General features: G+C 40.9%; 4 protein-coding genes across 6 annotated transcripts; all 4 read right to left on the reverse strand.

Annotated features, from left to right (window-relative positions):
- Positions 1 to 793: 793 nt before the first annotated feature.
- LOC103997286 (uncharacterized) lies at positions 794 to 2,591 on the reverse strand. The gene is made up of 2 exons (XM_009418455.3): positions 1,444 to 2,591; positions 794 to 1,360 (listed from the first exon to the last, which is right to left on the reverse strand). The coding sequence occupies exons 1-2, from the start codon at positions 1,732 to 1,734 to the stop codon at positions 929 to 931; spliced, it is 723 nt and encodes a 240-aa protein (XP_009416730.2). The 5' UTR covers positions 1,735 to 2,591; the 3' UTR covers positions 794 to 928.
- A 137-nt stretch (positions 2,592 to 2,728) lies between these two features.
- LOC135585489 (ATP synthase subunit delta, chloroplastic-like) lies at positions 2,729 to 4,465 on the reverse strand. 3 transcript variants are annotated; one of them, XM_065093311.1, is made up of 2 exons: positions 4,309 to 4,465; positions 2,729 to 3,689 (listed from the first exon to the last, which is right to left on the reverse strand). In XM_065093311.1, the coding sequence occupies exon 2, from the start codon at positions 3,687 to 3,689 to the stop codon at positions 2,970 to 2,972; it is 720 nt and encodes a 239-aa protein (XP_064949383.1). In that variant the 5' UTR covers positions 4,309 to 4,465; the 3' UTR covers positions 2,729 to 2,969. The 3 variants fall into 3 exon arrangements, with proteins under 3 accessions (XP_064949383.1, XP_064949384.1, XP_064949385.1); XM_065093312.1 differs by having other exon boundaries at positions 2,729 to 3,719; positions 4,309 to 4,464; XM_065093313.1 differs by having other exon boundaries at positions 2,729 to 3,716; positions 4,309 to 4,459.
- Positions 4,466 to 4,856: 391 nt separating this feature from the next.
- On the reverse strand, positions 4,857 to 6,122 carry LOC135598884 (syntaxin-111-like). The gene has a single exon (XM_065093310.1). It carries the CDS (start codon positions 5,969 to 5,971, stop codon positions 5,033 to 5,035), a length of 939 nt encoding a protein of 312 aa, XP_064949382.1. The 5' UTR covers positions 5,972 to 6,122; the 3' UTR covers positions 4,857 to 5,032.
- Positions 6,123 to 16,519: 10,397 nt separating this feature from the next.
- On the reverse strand, positions 16,520 to 17,673 carry LOC103997239 (germin-like protein 5-1). The gene is made up of 2 exons (XM_009418412.3): positions 17,331 to 17,673; positions 16,520 to 17,264 (listed from the first exon to the last, which is right to left on the reverse strand). Exons 1-2 carry the CDS (start codon positions 17,461 to 17,463, stop codon positions 16,720 to 16,722), a joined length of 678 nt encoding a protein of 225 aa, XP_009416687.1. The 5' UTR covers positions 17,464 to 17,673; the 3' UTR covers positions 16,520 to 16,719.
- Positions 17,674 to 18,451: the final 778 nt, after the last annotated feature.

Raw genomic sequence — 18,451 nt, forward strand, 5'->3', positions numbered from 1 at the left:
ACTCGATGATAAATAGATCTGGGAATTGTAGATTTGGAGAAAGCCTTTCTTTTGATAAATCATTGTCGTTAGGGCAACAAGGAAGATGAGGTCTTGCTTGAATCAAGAAGGCCTCAAGACCTATGTGAATGAGGCTGTCGATCATCGATGGTGATAACAAAGTACAAGGGGCAAGTTACATATCACGATCGACGGAGATAACGAATTAGATCGAATAGCATCGGTAGTAATAACAAGTGAAGGGGAGCACACAAACAGAGTATCTAGTTGGTTTAACCAATGATCCATACATATATGATCTGCATCAAAGGAGGCATTCGAGGACACCAACAAAGTCGACAGCGATGTTCATGGCTGATAATAAGATCGATGATCGGATGTAGTATTAATTGGTGGTACTAGCAAGGCTGACAACATATGTGACTATAAGAGAAGTTGCAATGGCAACGATAATAATGACAAGAACAGTGAGGAGTTACGATGAATAGAGTCATGGGATGAATAGAACATGTCGGTGGTAAGAAAGATAAAGAAGTACCTCGAGGAACTCGGATGCTAATCTAGATCATGAAGGAAAGGATTACTTTTGTAGCGACAATAATAGCAGCAGATTTCACCAGATAGATTAACAAGTTCTGAAAGATAAGAGATAAAGTGATGAAGGATTTTTTTTTTTTTTTTTAACTTGAAGAGGATTATGATATCATAAAGAATTGAGAAACTTGTTTTATTCATTAAGATAATTTATATTTATATAGATGTTGAAAAAAAAAATCTCAATTATATACTTAAATTATACAATCAAATTATATATTTAAATTTATGATTAATCCTCAATTATAAATTGATTAGGGAGGTAAGAAATAGAAAGCTATCGTTTCATGTTTATCTCATGATCTTCTTTTTATCACATTCATGGCGAGCACCGTTACCCCGTCCGCTGCAACCAAGTGTTCCTGAGCTGCACATGGACGGCTTCTCCGAAACATTTGGCTCTCGCGAGGCAGAAGTGAGTGCAAAATCCCAGCGACGACTTCACGCGGGTGGTGTCGAGGATGTAGCACGCCGCGGAGTCCATGCCGCGCCCTTGCGCTACCAGCCCCCACGTCCTGCGGGCGCCACCGGCCACGCCACAGTTTGCCGTGGCCTCATCTGCCTCCGCCCCGCTCTCCCCCTCCTCCTGTTCGAGCACCTCCACCAGGATGACCGCGTCGGGGGTGCGGCTCTCCCGGTCCCACCTCTTCTTGATCCGCGGCCAGCTCTCCGGCAATGCCGCTTCGCTCTCCAGTCGCACGCCGGGCGCGCCGCCGCTGGAGAAGATGCGCATGAGAAAGGGCTCTTCCCCTACGTTCCGGACTATCTGCACAACAATGCAATTGAGGTCAGCAAATGCCAAGCAAACAAGGAAGAAAGATTGCAGAAGGGAGCAGATGCGATCTCTACCTCCCCGATGGATTCCGTCATCCACTGGTCCACCTGTTCGGGTGTCACGGGCTCCCTCCGTTGCTCCTTAGGAAAAGAACGCTCCAGGCAGGCAGAGGAGGAGGAGATCCCCTTCGTCGCGCTGTGTCCCGCCGCTTGGGAGGCCCTCAGGCTAGCTTTTGCACCCATCGTCCTCCTCCCCCATGGCGCGAGATGGCAGCTCGAAGCGCCGCCTTGCTTCTCCCTAACATGAAGGAGTTCCCTGGCCAGCCCTGCCGCACGCAGCTCCAAGGCACAAGATGAAGATGCCATCGATCGAGCTGGATCGATAGTCGTCGCCCTCCGCCTCCTCGCTCCTTCTTTTATGGCTGCTGATGTGGTATTACGGCCGGAGGAAGGTGGAGGGGAAGGAGGGACGAGGGCAGGAGCAGTCAAACTGTCACCGCGTCCGTCTTCTCTTCCCCCACGCCTTGTACCTTTTCCTCGTGCTATCCCATGTGGCCACCATGCCCTGATCGGCTGCGGGAATCGAGTCGTACTTGCCGTCGGAACCGTCGCGTTTACCTCTGACGTGGGTTATTCTCATTGGAAGATTATGCTGTATCAAGTTCAAAAGTCAAATTCGGATCCGCGGTGCGTGGGCGACTCCGTCGCACGTTTAGGAACACGGCGACGACTCGGAGACGATTCCTCGAGGACCGCCGAGGTGGCCCTCTCGGAGTCGCGGCACGGCAAGGCTAAGCTGAATCGACATCACTCTCGGTGCTCGATCGAGACGACGATGAATGCTTAAGAACATATAGGATCGCCCGTTCACGGGATCCCCCGAAGGAGGCCACCGGAAAGTTGCCCTTCTCACACGACAACCATCATCTCATCTTCCTTCCAAGTTCAACCGGCCAAGAAAGCACATGGATTGTGCATTGCATCTGCCACAGATACGGTTTCAGTCGGAAGCACATGTTGCATGAGAAACTTGCTTCTGCAACAACAGCATTTAAAGCTTCGAGGCTTCTTGGGGTCATCAAACACAACCCAAGTTATAGTTTCATTCATGGCACATGAATCGCAGTAAACTGTGTTTTTATTCCCCCTGTAACACTTGGTTCCGCACACCATGTGATTCACAAGAAGTGTTAAGATTCATTTGGGCTTATGCATCAGCATGCATTTGTCATCTAAATCTTATCGACCTTGAAATCTCTTATGTGCAACAGTTCAAAAACCTGGGTTTGAAGAACAACCATAGCAAATTGGGGTGGTAAGGTGATGGCATCAGATATCTTACACATCAGGTCAAAACATATAAGGCTAATTGGCAGTCGCATCTCTTGATCTAAACTGAGATAAACTCTGCAAGAAACAGTCAAAACTTGATGCATACAACAACTCCATTAATAGGTTCACTGTCAATACATGAAAGAGGTAGTAAGAGCCTGCTTGTATCCACATCTCTGAAACCAAAAATTTAGAGTTGAGCAGAACAAGATCAAGATCTTGCTTCCTTGAGTTCATTGTCCGGACTCATGAGTTTGTATATGATCAGTTTAGCTCGTGTTGCTTGGGAAACTCCAGCTTTGCACAGTGGTGGCAGTCTTCTGATCCGACGATTCGAGCCGGGCTGCTAGTGTAGCCAACTGACCTTTCACGCTTAGATCGATAACATGAGACCCATCGCTGCAGTAGCTGATGACAAACCCTGCAATTAACGATGGATCAACGATGTTTTCCAGCCTCAACTTTCTGAATCCTGTCAGCTTCTGCATCTTCCTAGTGATGAGATCCATCTGTCGGTCATCCAGCTCCACAGCAGATGAAACAGAGATGACAAGAACATCACTTGGCTTGAAGGAGCCTCGATCAGACTCTTTGCCAACATCTTCTGTCTCACAGAATTCCTCATTCTCCACAAAGGCATGCATGAAACTTGGATTGAAGGGCTGGAATTTCATGCTGCACACTGATATCTTGCATCTCTCTGCATTCTCAGATTGGTTTTCAAGCTGGAGTAGATGAGGCAGGTTGCGAATGCTGCTGGTGAATCCATCTAGTATGTCAATGTGTCGATCAGTCCGAGATCCAACATCAGATGCACCACGAACAGAGGAAGCTTTCTTCATGGAGCTCGATCGGTATGCCTTCAGGGTGGAAGTCTTACGCAATGGCAAGGCCATTTGAACATTTTGACAGGCGTCTTGTGCGGCAGAACCTTTAAGGGGGAATGCCGGTTGTCCATTTGGACTGATGGACTGGTTTAAGATGCTCATCTGCAGCCGAATGCTTAATCTGTCAACCTACTGTTCAACACAAACAACACAACATCCAGCTAAAATGCTCGATGTCTCAAATCTCAATGACTAGCAATTGAAATGCATGATGAGCACTAAATTCCTTCCAAAGGAGAGTAATGGGAGACATCCGAACCTTTTGCAGTACGTAATACATGCCATTTGAAACTAGAAACCAGTCTCAGCATGAAACTGTTTTGAATGAAGAGAAGGGTTAACGTATCTAAGTAAACTTACACCTGCTTAACAACAAGTGATTCATACCGATACAAGTAGTAATGCAACTCTTCCTTGCTCTAAACCTCAGAAGAAACTAATTCCAGCTTAGCCTACTCCCTGATAACAGGATACTGCCTTCTTAAGATGATCAAAGCCAATAGCTACAGGGCTAAAAGGAAGAGAGACAGAGAGAGCTAAACCTCTGCATCATGTTAATGCTTTAAGATTACGAGTAGCCTATCTGCTCCAACAGTGAAGCTAATGAATTCGCGTATCATGCACTAATAATATATCTCCATCGTCTTCCTTAATGCACAACTAATCTAACAAAGATTGCTGCGACTGCGCTGAATAAAACTAAGCAGGGAAAGAGAGGAACCTGTAAGACGAAGCTGCCCGGATGGAGTGGAAAGAAACAAGGAGATGAATGGGTAGAAGTTGGAGAGAGAGAGAGAGACACTCCTGACGGGCTTAAATGGTAAAGGGAGGGGGAGAAGCTGCGCACGCTCACAGCCGCAGAAGCCCCATCTCCAACCCCCGCCTCCACGGCCACTCGCTGTGCTTCCTCGGGCCCCGCGTCCCCATCTTATCTCTTCACCGAGCCGTCGGACGATTATGGACAGGACCATTCTTTATATGACACGTTGCGCAACGATGGCCAATGGTCAGAAATGATGATTTTATAGGCTCGTTTATCGAGTATTGTTTATTGTTATTAATTGGTTTAACAGTGTTATTTGCTTACTATATGACTAATTGTTTTATCCCTTTATTATGATTAATTTTTTATCTATTTCTCGAAATTTCATATGCTTAGTTAAGATCCGATTAACATGTGACATATGTTTGTTTATGAACTAATATATATATATATATATATATATATATATATATATTCTATACAGGTAGCACAAACATCAATATAAATTGGAGGAATTGTAAGTTTATTTTGTTTTCTTTTCTAGAACGACACTCGAAACTTTTCATGAAACTTTGACTGCAACAAAGCCAAGCTGACTTCTCCCAAAAGAGGAGCTTGAGCGGAACTCCAGACCCCAAAAGAAGAACCTCGCCCGCTAATAGAGAAATCGGTGCCTGAGCGTCTAAGACTTGCTGAAGCTGGTGGCGATGGGGATGACTATAACCAGTATGATCAGGAGGAGCAGGATGATGCCGATGCAGAGCCACTTGCGGCTGCTCCTCTGGTACTCCTTGGCGCACTTGAGCTCCCTGGTGCCGTCCTTGACGTAGTGGGCGGCGCTGGCGACGTGGTGCTCGATGTCGTCCATCTGCTCCCCCTGGGCCTCCACCATCACCGCCATGTCCAGGAACACCTGGTGCAGCTCCAGCAGGCTGCGCTCCACCTCCTTGGCCGCGTCGTGCCGGTCCTGGATCTCGTGTACCGTGGCCAGCACCTTCCCTCGCCCGTGCTCCAGCATCGCCTTCTTCACCATCCCCTCGCTCTCCCCGTTGGCGATGATCCGCTCGATCACCTCCTCCTCGGGGGCCTCCCCCGTCACCGTGAAATAGCGCCGCTCCACCGTCTCCCTATACTCCGCCATCATCCGCTGCCGCAGCGCCTGGAACTCCATCATCAGCTCCTTGAGCTTTATCCGCAGCCCGTTGGTGACCGCGGTCCGGGTCCGGTCGACGGGAGTGCCCTCGCGGCAGCCAGACAGCCGCCGGTTGGCCGCGTTGGACCGGTCCATGGCCTCGAGCCGGCCGCGGATACCACGGGCCGTCTTGAGCACCCGCACGATGTCGGCATTGATGCGATCGCGGAGGCCGCGGAGAGCCTCCGGCTGGTGGAGGGACTTGCTCTCCTCGTTGGCAGCCTGGAGCCGAGCGAGCAGGTCTCGGATGGCGGCCATCTCCTCCTTGGCGAGCCCGGCCTCCTCGAAGAAGTGCCGGAGGTGACCGTCGGCGTCACCGGCGGCCATCTCAATCGCGACGTCGTCGGCCGCGCCGGACTCCAGGTCCTTGAGGGCCTCTTTCTTGAGGTCGGCGTAGCTGTAGAAGGATTTGGTCATCAGGTCGTTCATCTTTCTGTCGAGCTCTTCTTTCACCGAGAGAAAGGAGACGGAGGAAGCAGAGCGAGGAAAGAGAGAGAAGAGGAGTGCGCTGTGCCCCTCTGTCGAGGTCGAGGCTGTTAAAACAGCGATCGATTCCCAACGGTCACAAGCGAGCTGCGGGCTTCCAACGGCTATAGTTTTTGAATCCCGAAGGAGCGCGCGGGGTTCAAATAACGGCTTGCCCAGCCTAACGGTCACTTCACAGTGTGACATGTCATACATATCCTCTTCCCATCCGGAGATGTTCGCGGAGGAGGAAGAAGACGAAGCCGGCAGAGCAGCAGCTGGGCATCCCTCATCAATGGTGTGGATGAGGAATGGAAACATGAGACTCCCTCCCTGATGATGATGGTAGGTATCTCTACCTCTCCCTTCTTTCCCTTCTCTCTCTGATGCCCAAAGACGCCATCCATCGTTCTTTTCCTCCTTTTCACTTCGTTTGGTATCAAGTTCATGTCCTCGCCGTCTGTAATGGCTGACCGGCAAACCTTCCCTTTTTCATATACAAGATCGATCTGGTTCGGAGTAGCCAATCGAACACTTCGAGTTGGACGCTCCTGATGGATTCCTTGACCACATGATGATTTTCCTGAGAAAGGGAATTCTTTAATGCTAGATCAGAACTCGAGAACTCAAAACATGGGAGATATTTGGACAAACGTTCCTCTCCTGGAGAAATTGTAGTGAAACTAATGGAACGGGTGATTAGGTTAATCTGATGGAATATGAGAAGACTATATGTGCTTCAACCCTAATCGGGGAACAATCTTGAATTAACACAAAAACCAGTAGAAAGCTTCTTGGAAAGAAACAAATAATTGGTCCTTGGTAGATTGTGTTGATTCAAGAAGATTGTTTTGAATCAGCACGAATTCTCGAATTCAAGATTTTGTACCTTGTGTTACATTCAGTAGAGGAAATAATTATAAGCACTCAAATTTCTTACAACTGTTTTGTCTTACTTGTTCTCCTCTTCATCATACATAATTGGACCTTGATGTTTTGTATTGAATAAGGCAATTGAAATGTGGCCTCTAACTCAGACTTAATTCTTAAAACATCTCCAATCTTTATCCCCTTCAAAATGGATCTTACAGTTTCAAAGGAATCTTGAACTTTTGAGCAATAGTCTCAGTTCTGCCAACTATTTAGACTTGATGTTGCTTTTCGGCTTGGCTACATTTAGAGTGCAAGAAGATCAAAAACCTAATGTGAGCTGATTTCCTGGTAATTTCTCCCAAACAGTAGTGGGTTTTGAAGGTTCTCCTAAAATTAGACAAACACCCCACATGGGCCTTGGAGACAGAACTAACCTGTTGCTTTTGTGCTTTGACTACATAGTAAAGGATGCTATGTCTCATTACCATACATACACAAAGGCTAGAACCCAAAATTTAAATGAATGATAATGCTTTGGCGTTACTAATTGAAAACTCAATGATATATCCTCGGATAAAAAATTGGCTACATTTAATCACATCAAACGTTCAAAAAGCTTAGAGACCAGATATCCCCTTTTGCATGTTCATCCAACCGGCACAAAGTGAATGATGAAAAAGAAGATTGTGCTGTAAAATATGATGTGGGCCATTACATTATAGAATTCACCATTACTGATTTTGAAACAGTAAGATTGAAGAGCAGAATCATTCTAATAAGATTATTTCCTCTCTGAATGTAATCTAAGGTACGAGTTTTTTTTTTCTAAGGGCTGTTAATTGATTATTCTAGTTGTGCATTAAGAGATAAAAAAGTATGAATAGTCTCTGTTTCATCTGCTAGTGCTTGATCCTCCTGAAATGACTACAATATCAATTGCTCTTGTTTTGCATTCTATATTGCTAGATATAAGGTTGGTCATGATTGCATTATTGCTGCAAGCAGTAATAGCTTCTGGTTGAGGAACAACTAGAGTAGATATGTGTTATTTGTAAGAATCAGATTCTTTTGTATGGCTTCAAGCTCTGTTGTGCAACAAATACCTGAGAAAACATACTTAGACAATCTTGATCATGAATGAGAGAAATTGCGCAAATGAAGGGCTCATATCATGAAAGAATCACATGCAAGTGAAGTCAGAATTATGTTGTCTCCTTCTCCTCAAGTATCATGAAAATGAACACTATTCAATTACCTTGATTGGGTGATAGTATGTTTATGTCACTCGAGAGTCTAAATTAGATGGTTAAACCGTAGCAGCAGAGTGCCATTTTTATTTACATCAAAAAATTTGGAAAAGATCTTTGTACATCAGGTTCTGAGACTTTCATCTGAAGATATGTTGTTTCTTGTTGATTTAGTTCTCAAGCATCCTATTTATTCTTCACGACAGTTTTATTCTTCAATTATAAAGGAAGATTCTCCCTTTAAACTTTACTTCCACTAGCTTCCAACCTGTAAGAATGATGCACCATGAAGTTAGAGAATATATTCCCTTCTATAAGCTCACTTCTGCGGGCTCATTTTGTGATCTTAAGTAGCCATGGTTAGCAATCTCTTCGTACTGATGATGAAAGCCCTCCATACTCGCTGGGAGACTGGATTGCATAATAGTTTTTTGCTTGCCTCGTCTGTCTTGATTGCCATTCTTCTGTCATTATTTTGTCCACTTTTCTCAAAAATCCTCGGCTTCTTCTTTCCTCTTTTGATTTCTACCTCAGTATGTTCCATGGCAGTGTACCTATTTATTTTGTCAGGTAAAGAGGCAGCCAAAGAAGTCTTCTTCAGCAATGGAGAAAATTCTGCGCCTCGAGTGATCAAGGTTTATGATGAAATAAATTGCGGTGTATATAACAACAAAATTAGAGTGGCCTGTTTCTTCTTCAAGTCAGATATTGGATGGTCTAACAGTTTGCCAGGGGAAGACGGCGAACCGATCAACTTTGCAGGGAAATTACAGGCAGGAAATGGTACTGGTGCTTTCGATGAGGGTGTTGAATTGCTCAAGGTAGATAACATGGCTGAAGGAGTGTGGAACTACTACCTTGGAAGATCTTCCAAATGGCACTACTACCAGAAGAGTTTGATGTATGAGATAGCACAGTAGGTACTTTCATTTCCGTATGTTTCTGCCAATAATTGGAACATTATTGCAGCTAATAACTTGTCGACCATCCAAAAATTAGATCTCATTTTTCACTTCTGAATGACATGTACCAAGTGATGTGTCTGTATGGTTCTTCTGAAATCTCAGGTAGCTTGACTTACCATGTATTGTATCGACATTAAATTGATTGCTTGAATCACAAAGCACTAATTTATGAGTCGATGAACAGAGCTAAGAATAGTTGCTGTAATTGTTGTCAGCCATCTAATAGATGGCTTTTCCTGGGAGATTCTTGTTGTCTATTAAGGCTTGAGATTATGAAACTTTTGTTTTTGTAATTATTATAATATTATAAAATTTTAGGAAAGAGTTATAAAAAATAATATAAGGCCTGAAACAAATATATCTAAAAATCAATTTAGTTTTATGTTTGGAAGCTATTTATTTATTAAGATAATTAATAAAAAGTATACGGAGAAAAAATTTAATATATGATTTTTATTGACTTAGAGAAAATATATCGTAGAGTTTTTAGAGATTTATTATGGTATATTTTAGAAAAAATATATATCCACTAATTATATTAATATTATTAAATATATACATAATAATATAATTGTTAGTGTTAGAACTATAGATGGTATATCTAGTAAGTTTCTTATTAGCATAGGATTAACCCTAAGGATCCACATTAAGTTTCTATTTTTAAAAATTAATACTGAATAAACTTATTACTCACCTACATGATAGACCTTTCTAGTATGTCGTTTACTAATGGTATCATCTTAATCGATGAAAGCTTAACTATAATTAATTATAACTTAAGTTATGTACATAAGCCTTAGAAACTAAATATTTTAGATTAAATATGACTAAGACTGAATATATAAAATATAATTTTAAAGATTCTATGAATAGATTAAAAATATAATTAAATTAAATAAACAAGAAGTCCCTCTAAGTAAAAGCTTTATGTATCTTAGGTATCTTATATCAATTATTATACTAGAGAGATCAATAAATATATTATTCATAGAATAAGAATAGAATTGTTAAAATAGCAAGGGTGTCAAGAGTCTGAGTATTGACATTAAAAGAAAATTTTGAATGCGAGACACTTTGAATTTGAGCGTTAGCATCATTGAATTTGAGTATTGGCATCATCGAATACTTTTTTAAATTAAAAGAAATTTTTTATAAAACCGTCGTGAGACAAACTAAGTAGTGGCATTAAGAAAAAATATTTATAATTTTTTTTATTATCGAGATGAAAATATTTAGATGGATGCGTAGAGCTATTAGCAAAGATAGGAAAAGAAATATCGTTATTTATGAACAACTAAATATCATTTTGGTAAATAATAAGATGAGAAAAAAATATTTAATATAATGAGCATGTAACAAGGAGACTTTTGATGCGATAGTCAAAATAAATAAAATAATTAATATTAGTTGTACGAGAAGAGATAGAATATGTAAATAGATTTGAATAGAAATTATAAATAAAATTTAAGTAATATGAAATTAACTAAACATATAATTTTTTATAAATCTTAATGATGATAAAAAATTTATATAATCGATTTGACTTACGATATTATTATTATTATTATTATTATTATTATTGTTCGATAATGATGTCATCAACACCGCCTTCGTATCAGAAACTTTATGCTTCGGCAGGTGATTTTGAACTGAAGAATTGAATGCCCCAATCACACTGCAGCTTTGTACATGAATTAAATAATGGAGCTGACAATTATTAAGGCTTGAAGCATCTGATTCAACAAGAGCATCATCTTTTCTGAAAGGATTCTCTTGTACTTTAGCTTTTAAGCCATGAACAGATTGTTTACAGTAAATTCTCCTACAAGACTCGTTTGGTAGACCCAAGCATTTGTTCCACAAGATCATGCTGGTGGGTGCTCTACCTTTTCATTCCCTACCCACTGGTTTACAGCCTATATAACATGACTCTTGCAAAGCAATCAATCAATGTGTTGGTGGCTCTAATGACAAGGAAGTCATCAATGAGCACTATTCTTTAGTTCTGTATTCAACATAAATGTGTGCTTATTGACCTAAAAGAAAATAAAATTGAGCCCTAAACAAAATAAAATAAATAAAAGATTCATTTATTGATGGAATTATTCTACTACTTATATAAAGTTTGTACCAAAGGTAAATATTTTTATTCATCTTTACTGTCTTTTTATAGTATACTGAAAAAGAAAATATAAAAGGTTCTTCAAAGGTACCTTTTTTTTTTTTGGCCAACACTCAATGATTAATTCATCTTTAATAAATATACTACTAATTCATACATATGTAAGAAAAATTGAGGGTTTCTTGTCCCCGTGACATTTTATAGAATTCATAGCATTCAGCGGAAAAAAGGGTAAATACTTCAAATTTTTCGATAAATAGCCCTAATCTTTAATATAATAATATACAAAAATTAGTAATTTATGCTATATGATAATTTTTTAGATATTAGGCCTTAATTTTTAAAAAAATAAGGATTAATTACATACCTCATCTCTTTATCATCGTGGTCTCTAGATTAAAAAAGTTTATATTGAAATCTATATAGTTATAAAAGTGAAACATATAGATTTATTTATCATAACGTTATTGGTTTTATCAATAAAAAAAAATTTAATAATCTCAACATTTTAATTGATAGTGGTGGACGACGTCAATGGTGATGGACAACGGTGTCAGTGCGGGCCATGGATGGCTACTATGGATGTGGAGAACAATAACAAGAGATGAGAGCTACTCTATATCTATATTAATGTCGATATAATTATCAAATTATCCTTTTATTGCTCTACATCAATATTGATGGTCTTTTCATCGCTTGACAATTACGTCGGTATTAATGCAAATGTAGAGCGACCCTTCTCTATCATCGATACTTTTCTCATCCACAACAACCACCCATGACTCTCAGTGGTATCATCATTTGTCATCATAATTAAAATATTAAAATTATTTTTTATTTTTTATTTTTATATTTTCATCAATAAAATTGATGGTATTAAGGTAAATAAATCTATATATTTTACTTTCATAATTATAGAGATTTTAATTTTTTTTTTTAAATCTAAGATTAAATTGGATAAGCTATAATTAGCTCGAAAAATTGACCCCTTTTATATAATAATTTATATAATAATACGTAAACTAATTTTTGTGGTGGACAAGTATTCATGCTTCCCGGCGGCGAGAAGAGTTCAAAATGTTCGCTGGGAGGAAACTTCTGCTCCTAAGAAAGAAGCCCCCGCCGGTGAGAAAGAGGATCTGGATGTCGTGCTCTCGGGGCCGAAGCTAAAGCCTACCGAGAAGCCACTTTTGTCATTCGTGATGATCATCATCGCTGAGAACCCTAAGAGCCGGTTCTGCATATACTGCGGGGTCATGCCGGAGCGTCACGAACAAGAAGGCTGTAATGCTCTTCAAGGATGGACGGAGAATGGCTCGCCTATGGTGAGTTCCAAGTCCGCCTCGCGTATGGTGATCTTCTAAGATCTCTTGTTCGAATATTCGCAATGCCCTAATTTTGATTTATTATTAATCCATTTGTCTACATTTCAATAACTGGTGAAAATTTCATATTAAAATGCTCGGGGACGAGTTCTCAATTACGTTAGGGTTTTGCATAATGCTCCTTTCTTGTTTCTGTTGCACAAAGGACTAATAGACTGACGAGCAATTAATTCTGGAATGATGCTTCTTAGATCGTTCTTAGTTGATGGGAAGGAAATAGGAAGTATCTGATTTCATTTCTATTGGGATTGTAATTGGACCCTCATATCCTTTCCTTGGCTATATGGAATTTTGAGGTATTGATTGAGCAGAACAAAAAGAATGGAGAACTGCCTTGTCCTGTAGATCAGCCAGCCATAATCCCAGAAAACCATGAAATTTGAATCAAGAAGCGAAGAAAAACAATGCAAGCAGTATCCAAATCTCTCTACAAATTTGAAGGTCTCAATCAGCAATAACATGATAAAATCCATAGACTGTTTCATGAATGATAAATGTCCATGATCTGCATGATTAAAGGCCTAGCCCATTCTTACCTAGGCCACAGGACAATACAGAATATTTTATGCAAAATAAAGGTCTCTCGATGATGCCAAAGAAATGGTTTTGTTGTATTATACAAGACCTAATCCCGGTTTAACTTCTTACACTAATATATGGGAGGTCAGAGGCTCCTGTTTCATGATACAGTTCCAATCTTGAAAACGCAACACCATACATGTAACTTCTGTGTCTATTACAAATCCTCAATATAATTCCTCCAACACTTTAGGTAACTGTTTTATGGTTTATGGCTTTAAGCAATACCAAAATACTTTTAAGATAATTATATATATGAGCCTCAACCTCATTTTACATGACATTGATGACTTGCCTTATGCTTATTGTCTTAAAGCCTTCTATACTATGGGATGAACCCATGTATGGAGTTGAGCTCTACTTAACTTTGTGATTTCTGTAACTGGTGTTCATTAATAAGACTAGTGATTCTTAATATAGAATCATTTAAGCCGAGGACTTGCAAGAACAATAGGTCTGACCATCTGAGATCATATGGTGATCAGCCATCACAGATCATAGAACTAAATGTATTGTGTAGATTTAAAATTGACAGGGATATGTAAATAAAAAAGAACTGAAACACTGGGTGATGAAGCAAATGCAAACATATTTGGCACAACCTTATTAAGTGCTAGTCTAAACCATTCAAGAAAAGAGTCAGTATGTGGAACATATTGATGAGCAATACTGACACACTTTGCAACATTTGAAAAGAGAGATTGTTACAAGTCTGGTAATATCAACAAATAGGCTTAATAAACTTAGTGTTAGGTGTTGAGAGATTAATATATCTGTCATTAAATAACCAAAACAGCAGACATGAGTAAAGAAGCAAGCCAAAGGAACACCATCTATTTCAAACATCAAGAGCTAAACAAAACTAATTTTAAGATGGATATTGTCGAGAATGCAAATGCAATGATGAAGTAGACAAGCACAGATCTAATTGCAAATGACAATTTAGTCAACCATAGCATAAGAAAAGGATTATATTGATTTTAGAAGAGCACTATATGACAGGAGTTTGGTAACAGAGTTGCATTTTCATGTAACATTCAGGAAAATGAAGATTATAGTAAATAATCATAGAGCAAACGTGAGCCGTGGTGCCCAAAGAAGCAAATCGATACAGGCAAAAGTTGGTGCCACTTAGTCGACAGACCATCCATCTCTCCGGATCACAGCAAAATCAATCTGGGCTAAGCAAGTTCAAGTCTAACTTCCTTTCTGTCATATCATTTTCTGCTCAATCAACACCTAAAAATTCCATATAGCCATGGACAGGATATGAGGGTCCAATGACAGTCCCCATTGAAATGAAATCAGATGCTTGCTATTTCCTTCCCATCAACTAAGAATGATCGCAGATCATGGACATTTATCATTCACGAAACTGTCTATGGATTTTATCATGTTATTGCTGATTGGGACCCTTAACTTTGTAGAGAGATTTGGATACCGCTGACATTGTTTTTCTTCTCTTCTTGATCCAATTTTCATGGTCTTCTGGGGATTATGGCTGGCTGATCTACAAGGACAAGTCAGTTCTCCATTCTTTTTATGTATCAGTAGGTATGACTAGCTTATGAAGCATTATGTTATTTGGGAGCATCTACTTGAGTTTTTCAATGGTTTGGTTTAGTTTTATCGTGATGATTCTCTCACATTATTCCTCTCAAAAGCTGGATACAGACAACCAGGCTCGCGGACAAGGTCCGAGCTAAGAACAAATGCAGTTCATATTCAATGATAAACCTAAGCCCTACTGCATAGTGACTATAATAAGGGCATAGAAAATAGCATGGCTCTTTGCTCATGCAGGGGGCCAAGAAAGCATAGGCCCCATGTAAAGAAAATGAAATGCACTGTTGCTAGTCTGTTTGGATGCTAACATAAGGAGTGCAGGGGAGTAAAGAAGCAACCAGAGAGACAAAAAGAAAGAAAGAAAGAAACACTCAAAGTCCCCCTCTCTCTTGAATCTTCTTATTCTTGAAGAGGGGAGTAAACAAAAGAAGGCATGGAGAAGAGTTGGTTCTTCTCCATTTTCTCTATTTCTCTGCACGTTCTGTATCAAGACTGATTTATCCTGTCATTCTTAGTGTCTTCAGGCTTGTAGTGTTAGGTTAAAATAGACTGTTGATCACATGATGAGCTCAATGGTCATAAGCATTTGGTAAATGGTCTTCTGTCCTGACATGGATCTTCTACCAGTGGACTGGGTCTTGGTGAAAGGAATAGCTTAAGTGACTGATTCAAACTGGCAACCAAACAGTGGTTGCAAAGTCAATCTGCAGAGAGGCATTTGCCAATCTTGGAGGAACACTTGTTTATTTTTTTTTTTAAATAGAAAAAAGTATAATTATATAAAAAAAAATCAAAACATCAATAATTGTGGCTTCAAATATAGACAATAACATAGGGCTTTATTCTAAAGTCTCGTAGACTTTCTTTTAGATGTTTTTTTCTCTTTTCATTATAAACTCTTTAAAGGACAGATTATCTTTCCGAAAGCTGTCTGAAAAACACTTTTTTTTCTTGTCATTTTTGGGTAATCTTGATCGACATGACAGATTCAATTGGCTCAACATTAGTTCTTTGACTTTTCCGATTCAATTAGTATCCCCTCTAGTTTTTTCTTTTTCATTTAAATCAATCTATCTGATCTGATTTTGATAACTATAGAATTGAATGGTCAAAGCTATACAGGAAATCGATATGCTTCTGGATGAATTTATAGTCCAGAATCTTGAACAGAGCCTCATATTGGAGAAGTATAATAATGGTGGCTGTCTATGTCCATACTTACGGGGAAGGTCTGATGGTGACTTAATGTACAAGTTACCATTCCCGTTCTTCCGCACATATACGAAGTTGTTCATCACAAATGATCCAAGTCGTGCAAGGCACTTCCTGTGAACTACTACTATATCTGTTTGTCCTCAGCCATTGTAGTCAACACTAGTTTTCCTGCTTCCTTGTGCATTAAGTCCTTTCTTGGCGGCCCACTTATCCACTGATTGCTCACCCTTGTCCTAAGCTATGACTATTCTAAGCTTGTTTTGGTACTCTCCTTTTCTATTCTATTTGACATGCACTTGCATTCTCCAAGCCCAAAGAAAAATATTCACATATTAATTAAGACTACTCACCTAATTAGATATATGATTAATCTGATCAGGATATTACAGTCTCCTGCAGTTAAAATACATGCATGCCATAATCTGATGAGACTACACAATTAGTCACACTACTCAAATGTGTCAAACTCCCAAGAAGTAACATTTAGGTGTTTTTTGAGTTAATATTAAACTCATGTAGTATCCCAATGTCTATAGAATCATTTCAGAAGGGAAGAGAAATGAAATGATTAAGCTTGTTTGAGCATTATTATTAGCTAATGATTGAATAAGCATCGAACAAAGGCTGAGGTGCCCAACACATTGAAGTAGTTATGACACTCTTTATTCTTCAACCACGTAATGACTTCAAAACAAATGTTGACCGAAGATAAGAACACACGGGCGGTTACGGAGTCTCGTTGACTCGATCCATTGCCGCCTCACTTCTTGGGCGCAAGGCGGCTCTTGATATCCTCCACCTCCTTGGTGCCGATCTGGAAGGCCTTGGCGAGGACGTCGTCGGGCACCGTCGGGGTTGCCGCGAAGAGGGTGGCAGCGATGGACTGGGTGCCGGGGAGCTGGCTGTTGAAGCCGGCGATGACGGCGGCGGGCACCGCGCCGTTGTTCTTCTGGAAGTGGACGAGCCCACGGGGGAAGACGAAGACTTCGCCCTTGGTGATGGTCTTGGCTATCAGCTTGTTGGCGGTGGTGATGAAGCCCACGTCGAGGGTGCCGTCGAGGACGAAGACGATCTCGGTGGCGCGCGGGTGGGTGTGGGGCGGGTTCAGCCCGCCGGGGGCGTAGTCGATGCGGGACATGGACACGCCCAGGGTGTTCAGCCCGGGTATCTTCTCGACGTTGGCGCCGGTCACGAGGGAGCCCATGGTGTTGTTGGTGGCGCCCGGCGTGGCCAGCCCCTTGAAGAAGAAGTCCGCCTCTGTCACGTTTTCCGCCGGCTTGCAGGCGAATCCATTCAGCTTGACGCCTGCACGCAGTGGTCAGTTTGCAGGAGAAAGAACAGCCTCTGATCTCCGCATAATAGATCTGTTACCTGAGCCAGGATCTGCGACGCAGATGTCTTGCAGCATGTCGGGGTCCGCGGCAAGGCAGGGAGGAACAACGAGGAGGGAGAAGAAGGCGAGCAGCAACAGCGAAGGCTTGGTCATGGCGGTCAGCATTATCATCAACGTTGCTGTGCTTGGCTTGGGTGGGAGACTCGACTTTTAGGCTGTGCAGAAGAGAAGAATGCGATGAACTTGGAAGGGAAAAGGGGTGCTATATATAAATATAAGGGGGTTGGTGAGAAGTGTGTAGGCACGAAATGGAGGACCTCAAGCCAAGAAATGAGGGAGAGAAGACCAGAGAAGGAGGCATGAAAGGTGCCATTAGTCAACTATCCAATGGAAAAAAATATTATGTGTAGCTTCTAACTCAACAAATACATGCTTGAAGTGCATTAAATAAGCAGAGATGCTTCCAGGCTGTAACTTAATCTTGCCAACCAGCAAGCTTAAGATGATCGATAACGCTGGCACACGACATTAATTTGGTTTTGCTGATGTCGGATAAGGTTCTTCCCTTGAAAGTTCAGCTTATCCATCACAGCCAAATCGGAGCAAGCAACCTGTGACAGAATTCAAGGCGGCTGGCAACAAAGAAATCGAACCACCAATTTGGAGTGGAAGCTACTGCAGTGAAGCTTGATGTAGCTGATGCTTGCAGCAGGTGGCACCACCAAACACACAAGACAGACAGAGCAACAGTGGTTTAACAAGTTGGATCACAAAAGTGGATTTGATGGAAGGTAAGAGTGCAAGTCGAACAGTTGATGTGCATGTGATATGAATCACACGAGCCAACAACCATAAAGGATAGCGTGCAATTGTCGTTGGCGTTTTGCAAATGAGGATGACGAGAAAACTACATGCCAACTGCCGAAACATGGTGCTTGAAGCTATCGACTGGAACAGTTTGATGGCCGGAGACAAATATAGCTCAAAGATCCAAACTAATCCAGAAAAAAAAAGTAAATTTAGAGAGAATCAAATTTAATATATCTTTTATATCTTTTATTTTGCACCCATAAATTTATTAGATTTAGATAATAGTAATATGGTAGGACGGAGATTGTCTGATTTATGGCTCGGTTTATTGGATTTTGATAGTAAAATT

The sequence above is a fragment of the Musa acuminata genome, chromosome BXJ2-1, assembly GCF_036884655.1.
Source record: "Musa acuminata AAA Group cultivar baxijiao chromosome BXJ2-1, Cavendish_Baxijiao_AAA, whole genome shotgun sequence".
Lineage (NCBI taxonomy): Eukaryota > Viridiplantae > Streptophyta > Magnoliopsida > Zingiberales > Musaceae > Musa > Musa acuminata.